This window comes from Mustela nivalis (assembly GCF_964662115.1).
Source record: "Mustela nivalis genome assembly, chromosome: 10".
NCBI classification, from domain to species: Eukaryota; Metazoa; Chordata; class Mammalia; order Carnivora; family Mustelidae; genus Mustela; species Mustela nivalis.
In genome coordinates this window covers 11,452,237-11,467,459 of record NC_139029.1, presented here as the reverse complement: position 1 = coordinate 11,467,459, position 15,223 = coordinate 11,452,237, and the positions used below count along the sequence as shown (strand labels likewise).

At 56.8% G+C, this 15,223-nt stretch overlaps 1 protein-coding gene across 12 annotated transcripts in view; it reads right to left on the bottom strand.

The window, feature by feature from the left end:
* Positions 1 to 15,223, bottom strand: part of ARHGEF10L (Rho guanine nucleotide exchange factor 10 like) — a 156,890-nt gene that overhangs the window by 68,674 nt on the left and 72,993 nt on the right. For 8 of the 12 annotated variants that reach the window (XM_082685569.1, XM_082685561.1, XM_082685572.1 and 5 more), the window contains exons 5-8: positions 14,046 to 14,137; positions 12,384 to 12,467; positions 8,272 to 8,441; positions 2,379 to 2,495 (exon numbers count right to left, since the gene is read on the bottom strand). In XM_082685569.1, the coding sequence (XP_082541695.1) occupies positions 2,379 to 2,495; positions 8,272 to 8,441; positions 12,384 to 12,467; positions 14,046 to 14,137 (463 nt within the window). The remainder of the gene's footprint in view (positions 1 to 2,378; positions 2,496 to 8,271; positions 8,442 to 12,383; positions 12,468 to 14,045; positions 14,138 to 15,223) is intronic. The other 4 variants (XM_082685574.1, XM_082685573.1, XM_082685562.1 and 1 more) reach the window with 1 other exon arrangement.

Genomic DNA, 15,223 nt, shown 5'->3' with positions numbered 1-15,223 from the left:
AGTCACTTAACCTCACTGAGCCTCAGTTTCCCTACTGAGATGTGCCAAGGTCTATGAGGACTAACAGACGGGGTCCAGGGAGGCATGCTGAACAGTAAAACGACCACGCCCACGGTTACTTCAGGGGTTGTGAGTGCACACCCCCATCCCATCTGCCAAACCCAAGTGAGGGCCCCCCATCCCCCCCAAACAGCCAAGTTTCTTACTGAGCCGAGGCCCAGGAAAGTGGGGGAAGGCTGAAGTGGCCACAGAGCGGAGCGCAGCTTCCCCGTGCAGGCAGGGACCCGCAGACACCATGCAGCAAGCTGAGCAGAACGGGAAGCGGACCCGGGAGGGGGAAGCCGGCACCCTGAGTGCTGGGGGACCGGGGCCTGCACACAGAGCTGCTGTCCCCTAAGTCATTCCTGCGCCCCTCAGTCCCCAGCCCCCAGCCCCAGCATCTTCCCTGACAGAACGCCCCCTTGAAAGAACTTCCTATAATGATGGAAATACCCACTGGGGGTCCACCAGCCACAAATAACTCTTGGTACAGCTGAGGACCCAAGGTCCGGATTATATTTCACTGTAATTGATTTAAATGTAAACAGCCACGTGACCGTCCTAACCAGCAGGGAGTTCTCAGAGCACTCCCTCCTCCCTGAGGCTCTCTGCAGAAGGCAAGAGCACATCTTGTGGTGGGGGGGCCTGGGTCTCTGCTCTCCCTATCACCTTCCTCCAAACAAGCCCTGTCTCCCCCTCCCCCATACTGCTTGGCTCTCTGGCTTGCAAAAACCCACAGGGTGCTGGGCCTAGGCACAGGGTGGTGGCTTTTCAGGAACAATGCTGACTTTCCGGAAACAATGAGCACGGGGAAGAGGAGGTCCCCCGGGGACTCCCTGCGTCTCAATGGCACAATTCTTCAGTAGTGATTCCTGGCCTCTTGGGGTGGGGGTCAGGGGGTCATAACCCCCTTGATAATCTAAGGAGAAGGACAAAAAACCGACCCCAGAAACTGCACAAAGATGCTCACCCTCCTCTGGGGGAGTGGTGGGAGGGGTCACAACCCCCAGATTAGAAACCTCTGCTCTGAGCCCACTTCCTTCCTGGCAGAGAGCCGAGGCAGGAAGTTGTCCTACAAACTCCCAAAGCGGTCTTCTCTTGGCATTTTCCTGGGCAAAAAAGAGCAACAAGTGAACACCCCAGAAGGTGTCCCCAAGTCAGCCTGCTGCCTTCACCCACCTTCACAGTGCAGGGGCCGGGCGGGAGGTCCGAGTCCAGGGTCACAGTCAGGGCGGGAACCCCAGTGGTGGACTCTGCCCTTCATGAGCTCCCGGCTCTTCTCTGGGCCTTGGCCTTCTGAGAAGTGAAGCCGCCCCATTCAGGTCACAGGCCCCCCTGTGGCATGTCTATACAAGGATCCTGCACACTATAGTGTCTGTCCCCTCTTCCCAGGAGGTCTCAGGTTTGGTCGGAACCAGCAGTGGCCCAGGATGGATACCACTCAGCTGCGGTACGCACAGACCCGGGTTTGAATCCCAGCTCTGCCGCTTCCCAGCGCGGTGACTACCAGTCCGCTGATTCACTCACCAGCCTCACTGATGCCAAATGACAGCAGAGAGAGATAGCTGCCTCCCCAGGTGCCCTGGGGACAAAACCAACAGGCGCACACATAACAGGGACTTTGACCCTCCCAGGCAGCATGGAGCACCTCACAGATCTGAGCTCACCTAATCCTTCCTTCCATCCAACCTGGGGACAGGTACTATCAATGCCCCCATTTCACAGGTGAGGAAACCAAGGCTCAGAGAGGTCAAGAGGCCTGCCCAGGATCACACAGAGAGGAAGTGGTGGGACTGGGATCCAAAGCCAGGCCTGTAGGCCTCCAAAGCCCATAGCACATAGCAGGTGCTCAATTAAGGGAAGTCCCTGCTGTCGATGTCACCATGATCCAGAAGTCTGAGTCCCATTTGAGAAGAAGGTGCTGTGATTTCTCCTACAGGCTTCCTTAGCCTGGATCTCTGTGAGTGGCTCAGAGGGGCAGGAATGTCCAGTGTCCCTCACTCACGCTCACACCCTCACCCACCGCCAGAGTTCGCAAATCTGCAGGTGCCTGGGCCTTAGGCCAGACCTCCAGAATCAGCCTCTCTGGGGACGGAGCACAGGAGTCAGCTCCCCGGTAATGCGGAGGGTCCGAGAGCGTGCAGACCCCACCCCACAGGAATGCTGGCAGACCCCTAAGCTTTTGCTCAGAGAGAGAGAGGCAAGCACGTGGAAAGGAGTGCGCCAGTCCCAGCAAGGACATGAGATGCGGCCAGGCTCCCATGTCGGGCGGGCGCCAGAGGCTCAGGCACCCCTCTGCAGGGCCCCGGCCAGGACGCAGGGGGACAGACGGACAATACCTTACAGTCGCACTTGTGCTTCAGCGCCTGCATGTCTCTCCCCCCAGCTCTTAGAGCCAAGATGTCTCTCTTAGTCCTGGCGCATCTCTCCTTTAGCCTAGTCAGGTCTGGAGAAAGCTGGAGCCCCCAAGCAGCCAGGCAGAAGGAGAGCAGGTGCGAGGAGCAGGCGGGACGGGAGGAGACAAACAGGACAACAGAGGAGAAAGGAGACCAGGTGAGGTGGCATGTGGGGCGTGGGGAGGGCTCCCACCAGGCATCGGCTCCAGCAGGGTCCCACCCCAACACACGGGCAGTGGGGGCGGTGTCCTGGCTGCTGCGAGGACAGGAGGAAGGGACTGGCCAGGCCCCCCTCAGGGAAGGGGAACAGCACTTGGGAGATAAGGACTGTGTCTCAGGCATCCCCTCATCCCAGGGGCCAGCCTGGGGCTGATGACATAGGAGGCTCTCAGCAAGTTTGTGAGATGGATGGGTGGTGGGCTGGGTGGGCAGGATGGCGGGGGGCAAATGCATAGGAAAATGGTGAAGGTATGGAGAGATGATTGGACAGACGAATGGACAACAGACAGAGGATGGGTGGACAGATGAATGATGGATGCCTGGACGGACAGATAAGTGGATGGGTGAGCAAATGCATAAACACAGCTGGATGACCACAGAACTGGGTAAATGAATGGACAGGTGAATGGTAAGATAAATGAATAAAGACACAGCGGGATTCGTAGGTGGATGGAAGCAATGCTGTGCTGGTAAATATTGAACAGGTGCTTCTCCAGGAGAAAGAGCACTGCTTTGTAGCATTTCCATGGTGTGAATGATCTTACCGTGCCGCATTTCACACTACCGGTGTGACGTCACTGAATGTGGACTTGGAAAGTGAGTGTACAATTGGTTCCTAGATCTTGTGAGTGAGGAAGAGCCAGCTCTGGCACACCACTGGAGGAAGGAACGGGTTAACAGAGAGAGGGAGGGAGGGACAGAGGGAGCACAGGTAGGCAGTTGGATGGAAGGATGGGTAGCTGACTAGCTTATATACTATCTGGGAAGATGGATGGGTGGAGAGACAAACAGATAGACATTCAAATGCCTAAATTGTGTGAGTGATAGTGATATTTGGTAAAGCATACAGAAAACCAAGACAGTACTAATCCCAGGGTAGACAAGTAAAGGGACCAAGAGTATGAACTCTGGAGGCAGGCAGGTCTACATTCAAATCACCATCCCCTAGCTCACTAGCTGGAAAAGTATCTTTACTTCTTTAAAGTATCTTGACATTCCTCACTGGTCAAGTGGCCAGGATAGTAACTACTTCACAGAGTTACTGAGAAGATTAAATGGGTAATACATGTAGATCTCAGAACTTAGTAAGTGCTCAAAACATGGAAACTGTTACTATACTACCTTACAAATTCTAAGTGCTCAATATGTGTTGAATGGATGGATAGTTGGTCAGATGGATGGATGGATGGATGGATGGATGGATGGACAGATACTTGGATGGATGGATGGATGGATGGATGGATAGATGGATGGATAGACAGATACTTGAATGGATGTATGGACAGATGGATAGATAGATAGGTGGATGGACAGATACTTGGATGGATGGATGGATGGATGGATGGATGGATGGATAGATGGATGGATGGATAGACAGATACTTGAATGGATGGATGGACAGATGGATAGATAGATAGGTGGATGGACAGATACTTGGATGGATGGATGGATGGACAGATACTTGGATGGACGGATACATGGATGGATGGATGGATAGACGGGTAGATGGACAGATACTTGGATGAATGGATGGATGGATGGATGGATGGATGGATGGATGTGTGGATGGACGGATACTTGGATAGATGGATGGATGGATGTGTGGATGGACGGATACTTGGATGGATACTTGGATGGATGGATGGATAGACGGGTGGATGGATGGACAGATACTTGGATGGATGGATGGACAGATACTGGATGGATGGATGGATGGATGGACGGATACTTGGATGGATGGATGGACACTTGGATGGATGGATGGATGGATACTTGGAAGGATGGATGGAGATGGACAGATACTTGGATGGATGAATGGATGGATACTTGGATGGATGGATGGATGGATGGATAGATGGGTGGATGGATGGATGGATGGATGGATGGACGGATACTTGGATGGATAAATGGATACCTGGATGGATGGATGGATGGATGGATGGATGGATGGATGGATAGACAAGTTAGATGGATGGATGGACAGATATTTGGATGGATGGATGCATGGATGCATGGATAGTTGGGTGGATGGGTAGATGGACAGATGGATGGATGGATGGATGGATGGATGGATGGATGGATGGATGGATGGATGGATACCTGGATGGATACTTGGTTGGATGGATAGATGGGCAGGTGGAAAAATGGGATAGACACTTGGATGGATGGATGGATGGATGGATGGATGGATGGATGGATGGATAGATGGACAGACGGATGGATTAATGGTTGCATGCATGCATGGACAGAAGGTTGATGTATTTCCTTTCAAATCAGATGTGATATTGAGTTACAGCTCTACCACTCACTTCCTGGGTGACTCTAACCATATCGTTTTGCCTCTAAGCTTCTGTCTTGACTTCTCTGATCAATAAAATGAGACTTTTAATGCAAATAATACCAACCACTTTAGGGTATTAGGAAAATTGCATGAACTGCTTTGTAAACATACCATGCTAAGCAACTGCTCATTACTATTAATGCAAAGAAACAGCAGAACAGGGGTCCTTCTGAGAGTTACTCAGACTCCCCAAAGCTGTGAGAGTTGGGGTTTATCCTGAGTCCTGTTTCATCTGTAAATTGACACAATAAAATCATAAAGGGCCTGGCTTTGCACTGCCCCTCTGCCTCTCTCAGGATTAGAAGAACCAGGATCAGAGGTCAATGGCAGACTGGCCAGATCCGAGCAGAGGAGTGAGCAAGGCTGAGGTCAGAGCTGGCATTTCTGCCCAGTGCCCTGGCCAGCTGGATCACTGGTAACCTCAATTATGAAGAGGTCATGGTCAGAAAAAGGAAAAGTCCAACGCAGCCTGTTTTACAACTGGGGGGAAAAAAATCCCACTGACCATGGTTTGCAACCAGCAGGTACTTATTAACATAACAGGATCAGGCCCCTGCTTACATCTAGGTCAGAGGCTTCCAAGGAGGTCCTTCTGCAGACCCTTCAGTCACTTTCTTTGGCAAAAATCCACCAGCTGAGGGCCGCCCTTCAAAGACCCCTGAAGGAGGGACTACACTAGCTCTCCTGCAGCTGGACGGGGAGTCAGGCCCCCCATCAGACTCCAAGGACAGGGTCAAATGCCACCAGATCTCTGCTGCCTGATGCCCCACAGCACACACAAGACACAGCCAAGCAATGGCGGCCCCAAACCATGCAGCCAGTGCAGGGCCAGGCATGGGAGCAGGTAGGCCCCCAGCAGCTCAGGAGGGCAGAGCACAGCGAAGAAGGCTCAGCGGGGTGTTCAGGGCAGAGGTAGGCGCCAAAGGAAAGCTCCCTCCCGCCACCACAGCCCCCCTGTCTTGCTGGAAGCCTGTTGTTCAGGGAACAGACAGGCCTTGGCCCATGGCCAAGGCAAATGTCCTCATGGTTAGAAATTCAAGAACCCTGCTGCAAGGTTTGCCTGCCGAGAAAGGGTCCGAAGAAGCCCCTCGCTGGAGGGTCCACAGATAAGAGGTAATGGGCAACCCCCCAGAGACTCTTCCCCTGGGGCCCAGCCATGGAGAGGGCCAGCCCTCCCATTTCTCTCCCTGGCCCCTCGCATCCCCTGGGAACAAGAGCACTGGTTCAAAGCAGATAGGTGGGCTGACTTGAACCCTAAACCAGAGTTCCTGGGGGAAAGGCCCTGGGGTCTGTGATTTTAATCAGCATCCCTCGAGGGGCGCCTGGGTGGCTCAGTGGGTTAAGCCTCTGCCTTCGGCTCAGGTCATGATCCTAGGGTCCTGGGATCAAGCCCCACATTGGGCTCTCTGCTCAGCAGGGAGCCTGCTTCCTCCTCTCTCTCTGCCTGCCTCTCTGCCTACTTGTGATCTCTGTCTGTCAAATAAATAAATAAAATCCTTAAAAAAAAAAAAATCAGCATCCCTCGTGATCCTGATGTCTAGGCCAGTCTGAGGAACAACCCTGGGGAGCCCAAATTCAGCATCCGCCTGCCTCCTGCCCTCTGAGAGATGTCTATGTTTCCCTCCGGGTCCCCAGTAAGAAGGCAAGGGATTGGCAAAGCTGCCGCCGGGAACTAGGAGGAGACTGCCAGAGGCTGAGAATGAGCGTCAGTCTGGCCTCGAGCACTTTCCACTCACAGTATACCAAACAAAGCCGTGGGGCACGAGTCCTGCCCTCATCTTAGGGGGGCGCCCGGGGACAATGCTGGCTTCATAACCTGGACCCTTTCTCCCCTAAAGCAGGGCATGCTGTCCCTTCCCAGGACAGAAGAGGAACAGGATTCTTCCCAGGCTTTCTCCTGGGCCATTAGTCCAGCCTGGGACACTTCCCAGCCCCCTGGCTTCTGTGCCAGAGAAGCCCCCCTCTGACTAGCCCTATCAGCCTGTGTCCCACATGCGGCCCGAGATACTTGGGCTCATGTTTGCAGAAAGGCATCCTTGGCCTCATTTTTGACAAGTTGCTTCATATTTGGTATCTCCTCCTAGACCATAATGGTTGGCCAATTGGGTTGGGCCTTCCTGTCCCCATGCACCCCTGCCCGCACCCTCAGAAATGACTGGACACACAGTAGCTATCACAGATGCTTAACTTTATCCTAAGCAAGATGTCAAGGCCACTTTCGGTGGCCCAACCGATGGAGGCCCAGCCACAAGACTGGGCTCAAAGGAGACAGGCTCAACTCCCAGGCTTCTCGGGAACTTGGGAAGCCCCTCCTGGGTGGAGGAAGGTCTATCCGAAGCGTCGAAGTGCAGATGCTGCCTTGGCCAGCATCTCCCCTCCAGAGGGGATCCTCAAACTCAGAAAGGGACAGGAGGCACTAGGCAGGACTCGGGAGGTACGTGTAACCCAGCCTCGTCCTGGGGCCCCTGCCTTCTCCTGTACCACCTTTGGGTGTCTACTTGTCTGTGTCTTTTCAGAAGGAGGCTGAGGGAACCCAGTCACCTCTGGTGGGGCTGGGCCTGCCTGTAAGAAGCTATTCCCCCATGAAACCCCACACCGCTAGACTCTGCTTTCTGGTGGCTTCTATAGAACAAACAGGAGGAACAGGCCATCTCAGGAGGAAGGAGACAATCCATCCTCTTCTTGGCTTCCATGGCTCGGAAACCAGCCGAATGACCCCTGCTCTGGGCAGAAACAAATGCATGGATGGCATTTTAAAAGACCTTGGAAAGAGGCCTTCTGTGTCCTAACCACAGCAGCCCCCCTCCCCCTGCCCCTTGCTCGCTTCCCCAAGGGCAGAGGACTGTATGGGTCTAGGACTGGTCTCAGAATGCGTCCTGGAGGGCAGGGAGACCTCGCTGACCTGATCTAAGAGCCAACTCTCATCAGCAGGCTGGGCTGCCTGAAGCCTGTCCTGAGGAGGCCCCTGCGGCCAGATCTGAGCCCATGAGCATCATGGTCCCTTGCTGGGTCTGCCATGGGAATGGGGTGGGGGAGGGAGACCTGAGCCAGGTATTAACCTCGCCCATTCCAGGCTGGGGGTTCTCCAGGGTCAAACAGCAATGCCGGTGGATCGTTTTCTATTTTGGGGACACCTGGGCCATCTCCTTGCTCACTGTACATTCCCAGGGGTCCCTGCTTGGATACGAATCTGAGGTCTGGCCCTCACCACCCTCCTTAGCCAGTCCCCAAGGGTCGCAGTGCCCTGGCTGGGATGACAGATGCCCACCCCCTTACCTTGGGCTGGAAGGACACTCGGTGCTTGGCAGGCTCTGCCTCTGGCTTGGTCTCCTCCCCTGAGTCCTCACTGTAGCTCTCGAACTCACTGGAGCTCCAGCCTAGGTCGTCCGCCTCCCTGGGCGCTCCGTCCCGGTGCACATCCTCATAGAGCAGGTTCCTCTCCACCCCTGCAGGCCAAGGGACAGGGTGGTAAGCAGAGGCCCCCGTGCCAAGCCCCCCCAAACCCAGTTTCTGACCCAGGAAGGCAGGTGGGGGATGGGAGGTTGGTCATGGTTCAGCCCTGAGGCTCCACCTCGTCTTCCTCGTCCATAAAACAGAGGTGATGAGCACCCAGCATCCACCTGATAAGGGAGGAGGACACGAGGAAACGTGGAAAGGCACACGAAATGTGTCGGGCACGCAGAGGTCTCCTTAATCTCTTCCCATCACCCCTCCATAACGCTCTTCTGGGATCTGAGCGCTCATCCTGGGCCTCCGGGAATGTTTTACTGGGAAACAGAAGGTCTAGAACCAAGTCCTGACTCCGGCCCTCAGCTCCAGCCCCAGCAACCTCGGGGGCAAAACAGAAATTGCTAGGACCATTAAATGAGTGGGGGACGGACCCCTCACCCCAAATCTGAGTTTCCCATGGGGGTTCGGGATGGTCCAGTAGGGGGCACCCCTAGCCCAGCATCCAGGAGGGTTCCCTCTCTTCCAAAGCTCCAGGGATGAAGTGGAGGACAAAGAGCTGAGAGTCCATTGGCCAGGAGGGACAGGACCCCCAAGGCCGGAGCACACCCGTGGTCCCTGTCACATGCGGAGTGAGAGGCTGCTTCAGAATGGAGGTGGAAAAGCCACTGCCCAAGGAGGCCCAGCTGCAGCGCAGAGACCTTGGGCTTCACTCCCATCTCTCTGGACTGCACTTCCTGGCCTGTCACTTGAAGGACTAAACTGCAGGCCCCACAAATGTGAGGCCAGACCCCAAAAAGTGCACGAAGATGAAGATGCTCTTGTCAATGCACAAGAAATATGGCACAAGGGATTAAAAAACATCTGCCCAGAGCAGAGAGCTTGGTTACTGGAGATCTCTGTGCAAGACGGTGATAATAATAAGCCAAAGGTCAAGGTCAAGTAAAGAAAATATGAACTGAGAGCTTCTAGCAAAGAGCCGAGCGCATGGCGGGCGCTCAGCAAAGAGCAGCTGGCCCTTGCTCACGGGCCTTTTGGGCCGGTCCGGGTGTCATCCCACCGACCCAGGGCCACCACCTCCACCCCACACGGGAGCCAGGGAGTAGGGGGACCGGGAGATTGTCGCCCAAAGAGCAAACAGACACACTGAGGCTTAGCTGAGGACTCGGGTCTCAAGATGAGGGAGCATTAGGTTATTTTTAAGCAAAAGATAATAGTGACTAATGTCTCCAGGGACTAGAGCAGCTGGTGACCAGGCTGTGACCTTTACAAGGCTGGACTGATTGTCTTATTACTGCAGCAAAGAGCCCATGACCCATGAGCAAAAGGCCGGAGCCCAGGTCTTGGGGCTCCCTCTGAGGAAGAAGTCAGGCAGCCTTTGAGTGCCTACTTCCCAGCGCCTCCAGGAGACCCCGCCTCCCATCCACCCACACCTTCAGTATGTGAGGCCTCCGCTGGATTTGCCCGCAGCCCTAAGCCCTAAGATCCATCCGCAGGGCACAAGGAATCACCTCATTAGGAAGGAGACAGAACAGGGGCCTGGAGAGGACTCGTGGCTTGCCCAGGGCCAGACAGAGCAGGGAGAAGGGGCCGAAGACTCCTAGGCCAGGCTCCCTCCATTCACCACACTGCCTTCTGCTGAGGCCTGCCAACCCTACCATCCCCCGGGCTCATTTAGAAATACTCTCTCCAGGGGCGCCTGGGTGGCTCTGTCGGTTCATCAACTCTTGGCTTTGGCTCAGGTCATGATCTCCGAGTCCTGAGATCAAGTCCCGGATCGGGCTCCGCACTGAGCCCGGAGTCGGCGTGTCCCTCTCCCTCCCTCTCTGCCCTCCCTGCCTTGCCTGTACAGTTGCACTGTCCCTAAAGTAAATAAATGAAAGAAGGAAGGAAGAAAAGGAAGGAAAGAAGGAAGGAAGGAAGACTCTCTCCAGTGCAGAAAGCGTCACCAGATCCCTGAGGCTGAGCCAAATCCTCAGCCTTTGGGGACCCTACAGAGATCCTGGTTCCCACCCTCTGCTTCCTGGGGCCTCAGCCTTCACTAACGGCTTCCATTCCCTTCCCACGGACGGCCCACCACCGGCTCAGTGCTCTGTGCCAATTTTCTCGTGGCATCCTCACCCGCCGAGGATGCCGCCATTATCGCCCTAATACTACAGATGAAATGGACTGAGGTCCAGACAGACAAAGCAGAAGTTCTCTGGTATGACCACCCCCCCGGACCCAAAGCATCAGGATGATATTCCGTGAGGTCAGGATGATATCGTGATTTTATATAAAGAAGCCGGGGCCCAAAGGCACGGAGCTCTGTGCCCTCAACCATGGCAGAGCTGGGATCTGAAGGCAGGGCTGGATGTGCGGCCTGCCCCTTGGCACTTAACCTCCTCTCCTCTCTGAGCACCCACTGAGCCCCCAGCGGTCCGTGAAGGTCAGTGCTGGGCTCGGGCAGGTGTGATGCCAATAGCACCCGTGTTGCCTGTGCAGGGTACCCACCCACGGAGAGCCAGCCACAGCCTCAGGGGACTCAACCCTCCCACAGCCCCGAGGGTGGGAGCCGTGGGATGGGTGGGCTCAGAGCTTACTTCTTGGCCACCTCCTTTTCACCACGTTAGGGACAAGTGCACGATGGCAACTCAGTGTTCAGTGGAGTCTGAGACCAAGTGAGGAGTTGCTTGATCTGATTCAGGTGGGAAAAGAGCCCAACGGGGTGAAACAGTGGACCCCAAGCCACTCCCATCTCTGGGATCTGGGACCTTCCGACAAGACCTCACTGCCTCCCAACAGTGTGCCCTTTCCCCTCCTCTGCTTGGATTCAAGTGAGCAACAGGCAGGGATAATCAAGCACCCCCCGGGCTTGCTGAAAGGGGTGAGTTTATCGTTGGCCCACCTGTCCCTGCTCCCGGAACAGGAGTCAAGAGTGTGGCTCTGAGGGCCCTGGGGCCTTCTCCGGTTGTCTGTGTGGCTCTCCCTTTGGACTGTGCACAGCCCAAGGATGGTGATGGCCACCCCATCAGACTAGAAGCTCCTCGAACACAGGCTGTGTGATCAGCAGCTGGTGGCTTAACCTCTCTGATGCCAGCGTCACCCAGAGTCATAAGCCCTACCCTGCAGACCTCCAGGGCTTGACCAAACATGTATCCTCTGTCAGAGGATGCCACCCAAACCCTCCTGGGGTAGGAGACAGAGGAGCGGACTTGGAGTCAGAATAACCAGGTTCAACTCCCAGCCCCGCCTCTTTCCTTGTCTGTACAATGGAGCCATGATACCCCGGATCAAAGTTTCTAAGTAGATTCCAGCAAACAAAGCGTGAGGAGTAGCGGCCTCATGTGTTCAGGCAAAGATGGCTCTCACGGTGAACAGTTACCAAGCAGGCCTCCCTGGATCCGGGTTGTGCTCCCTCCGGCTGGGTGACTATACTGGGGCTGGGGGACAGCCCAGCTCAGGCAGACTTAACCCCCACCACTGCTTCCCCCCTACAGCCACAATCTCCCAGCCTCCCGGGCCCAGAGCGGGGTGAAGGCAATCCTCTCTGCCCCAGCGGTCAGGTTTAATGAGCTGTCCTTTCTCCCCTAGGAGCCCTGGGAAGCCCGGGCCACCTCCCGGTTCTCCCGAGACAGGAAATGCAGTCTTGGGGAGGTGAAATGACGGGCCTGGGCCCCGCACCCGCGGGAGTGGGCGATCCCGGCAGCCAGGGGGTCCCCGCAGCCAGGCGGTCCCCGCCCAGCCCCTGCCGGGCCTGGCCACGCCCCCAGCAGGCTCCAGCCGCTCCCAGGACGCCAGCGGTGGTTGGCGAAAGCCAGAGGGAGGGGCATGGCCGGGTGGGGCGGGGCAGCGAAAGGGCAGGAGCAGACCCTCCCCGGACCCGCCCCCCCCCCCACCCCCGACCCCCGGCCCCCGCGCCGGGGCCCTAAAGTCCGCCGGGAAGCACGGAGGAGGCGTACCGGGTTGATGGGCATCCAGGTTCTCGCACGGCACGTCGTCATAAATCACATCTTCTTCCAGGGCGGGGAAAGTGAACCGGTCGACTGGGAGCGAACGGAGAGGACAGGGGCGCTCAGGCGGCTGTGGCGCCTGGGCGGAGGCGGCTGCCGGGCTGACAGCAGGACTGCACCAGCTGGCCGCTCCCTGCCGCCGCCCCGCAGCCTGACGGCTCCGCCAGCAGCCCGAGCCCGGCCCCTCGGGAGCCCCTGCCGGCGGTTCTCCCAGGACTCGGTTCCCCTGCCTCTCCCTGCCCCCCAGCCCTGCGAGGCGTCCTCCCAGTGAGGACCACAGACCCCACCTGCCTCCCTGCCCCGCACAAGCCTGCCCATCTGGCTGATCTGTGCCCTGAGGTCTGGAGCATCTTCAGTAGCCCAGACCCTCAGGACTACCCAGAAAGAGCTACCTCCCACCCAGAGATGGGCCAGGCAAAGCAGCCCAACTGAGTACAGGGAATGAGGGGTGGCGGATGGATTTGGAGAGTGGGGTTAAGGAGAGCACCCCCCCCCCAAAACTCAGCCAGCAGAGTCCTGACTGGTGAAAAGTTCAGCAAATGAACACATCCCTCTACCAACGTTTTGCTGGGCGGGCAATGAGCAAGGCACAGCGCCCACTCTGACCCCCATTAGCAGCTACGAGGATGTGCCAGTTAAGGAGGTCTCCCCTCAAAACCGTGTCCCCAAGCTCTGTCCTCTTTAGAGGTGTGCCTTCCAGCACAGAGCTAGGGTTTGGAAAACCAGTCCCCACCCTGATGGGCTCTGAAATCCCCACTGCAGTCCCAGAGCCCAGGCAAGCCTCACCCTCAACCCCTCTGCCACCCCTAGAAGGATTCTACCTCCCGCATGGCTCTAAGACCTGCTCACTCTCTCCAGGTCCCTAGTTCTGCCATCAGCCTCCCTCTCCAGGAGAGCCTCCTCCCTAGGCTGCAGCCCACCCGGTGCTGCCTAACAGCTTCACTCCCATCCCGCTCCCACCCCTGGCTCTCATAGTTCCCTGTTGCCTTCAGAAAAGCATGGCTGGGAGGTGCAGAAGGAGCTGGGGACACAGCAGCCTCGCCTCCCCCATTGATCGCTTGGGTGCTACCCTCTATCACACCGCGGCTGTGGCTTCCCAGGTCCCCTCTCCCCCCAGGGGCTGGGGCTCTGGCTCCCGCACGGGCACCCCTGTCTGGATGCACTTTTTCCCAACCCCTGCTCTCTCTTCCCTGCCCCCAGGACTCCTGGGTTCCCCTCACTCCCACCTTCCCCTCCTGGCACCTGGCCTTCTGCAAGCTAACTGCTGGCCTATGTGGCTGGTTCCGCTCCTGGAGGGACCTCATCGTAGGCCCCACTGCCAGCCCAGCAGCCCTGATGTAGGAGCTTCTGAGTATTTGATGAGCAGATAAACGGCCAAATAATGACCAACTCCCGAACCACGGCTCTCATCAGGCCACAAACGGGGACAACTCCCAGCATGGGCAGCGGCCGGTTCCTCTCAGAGCTGCCACCAAGCCCACGGCAGCCCACACAGTGAGGATGACCCGATGGCTCATGAGAGCCCCCACTGGCCCTCTGGGCCTGAAGAAGGGGCTCTGAGGTTATCCCGGTCCACCCTCCTGGGCTATGACGGGGCTGGGGGGCACTTACTCCGGCGGGAGCTCTTCCGCTTCCAGCTGGAGCGCCGGACCCCGGAGAGAGCAGCGTCCACAGCATCCCCATTGCTCACCACCGGTGGCACCCTGCGGGCCAAGAAACAGTGTCATTGAGCCAGCAGGGACTGGGACAGGGCTGCCGAGCAGGGAGGGACAGGACAGCGGGCTCCAGGAAGCCTCTGGCCGCCCCGCACCCAGGGGGCAAGGCATGTAAGGCACAAGGGTGGGGGGTGGGGGGAGGGCCAGGAGTCGCTCGCCCCCAGAGCTGTGAGTCCAGAGAGCTGGGGAGGCCAGGCTGGGCTGGCCTTGAACAAGCCCCTTCCCCTCTGAGTTTCCCCATCCTTAGAAGACACCGTAAGACCACAGTGATGAGGATCAGAGGCCTTCCCCTGCAAGGGCGCCCGTCCCTATCCCAGGGCAGACACGGGGGCTCTCCATCTCCCATCGTCCCACGTACAAAGTGGGGGTGAGGGTTGGGGGACCCCTGCCTCCTGTGAGAAACAAGGTCATGCAAAGCCTCACTAGACCAGATATGGGAGACCAAGCTTCATGCCCCCCACAAGTGAGAAGGAGCCAGACCTCCTCGCCTGCTCGATGGGAAAACCAGTGAGGCGGCTCTCACCAGCTCCACCAGGCGGCCAAGTGGATTATCTCCGGCAGCTGCACGCGCAGACACTGACAGGCTGTGATGAGTGGGTGTCTCCCCTCCGCATCACTATAACCCCACACCCGCAATCCCAGTCTGACCATGGGAAGAGCGCGGGACAAACCCAGACATTCTATCAGACATTCTACAAACCCCTGCCGCTATTCCCTGACACTCCCAAGATCTCGCAAAGCGAGGCAGAGGCACCGAAGGGGCTAAACCCACGATCCCAGAACAGAAAAGGGCATAAGAAGAAAAACGTGGAATCTGGAGAAAGCCTGGAGTTCAAGGAATGGTAGTGTGCCCAACCGGCTTTCTCAGGTCTGGGAAACGTCCCGTGGTCACCTAAGATGTGAACCATGGGGAAAACTGGCTGTTGGGTATACAGAACCCCTGATGGCTTTTCTGTCCATCTAAAACTATGCCAGAGTGAATGTTGACTTTGTTTTTAAGTCCAGCCTCAAAAAAAAAAAACAAAGACCATGGGGCGCCTGGGTGGCTCAGTGGGTTAAGCCTCTGCCTTCAGC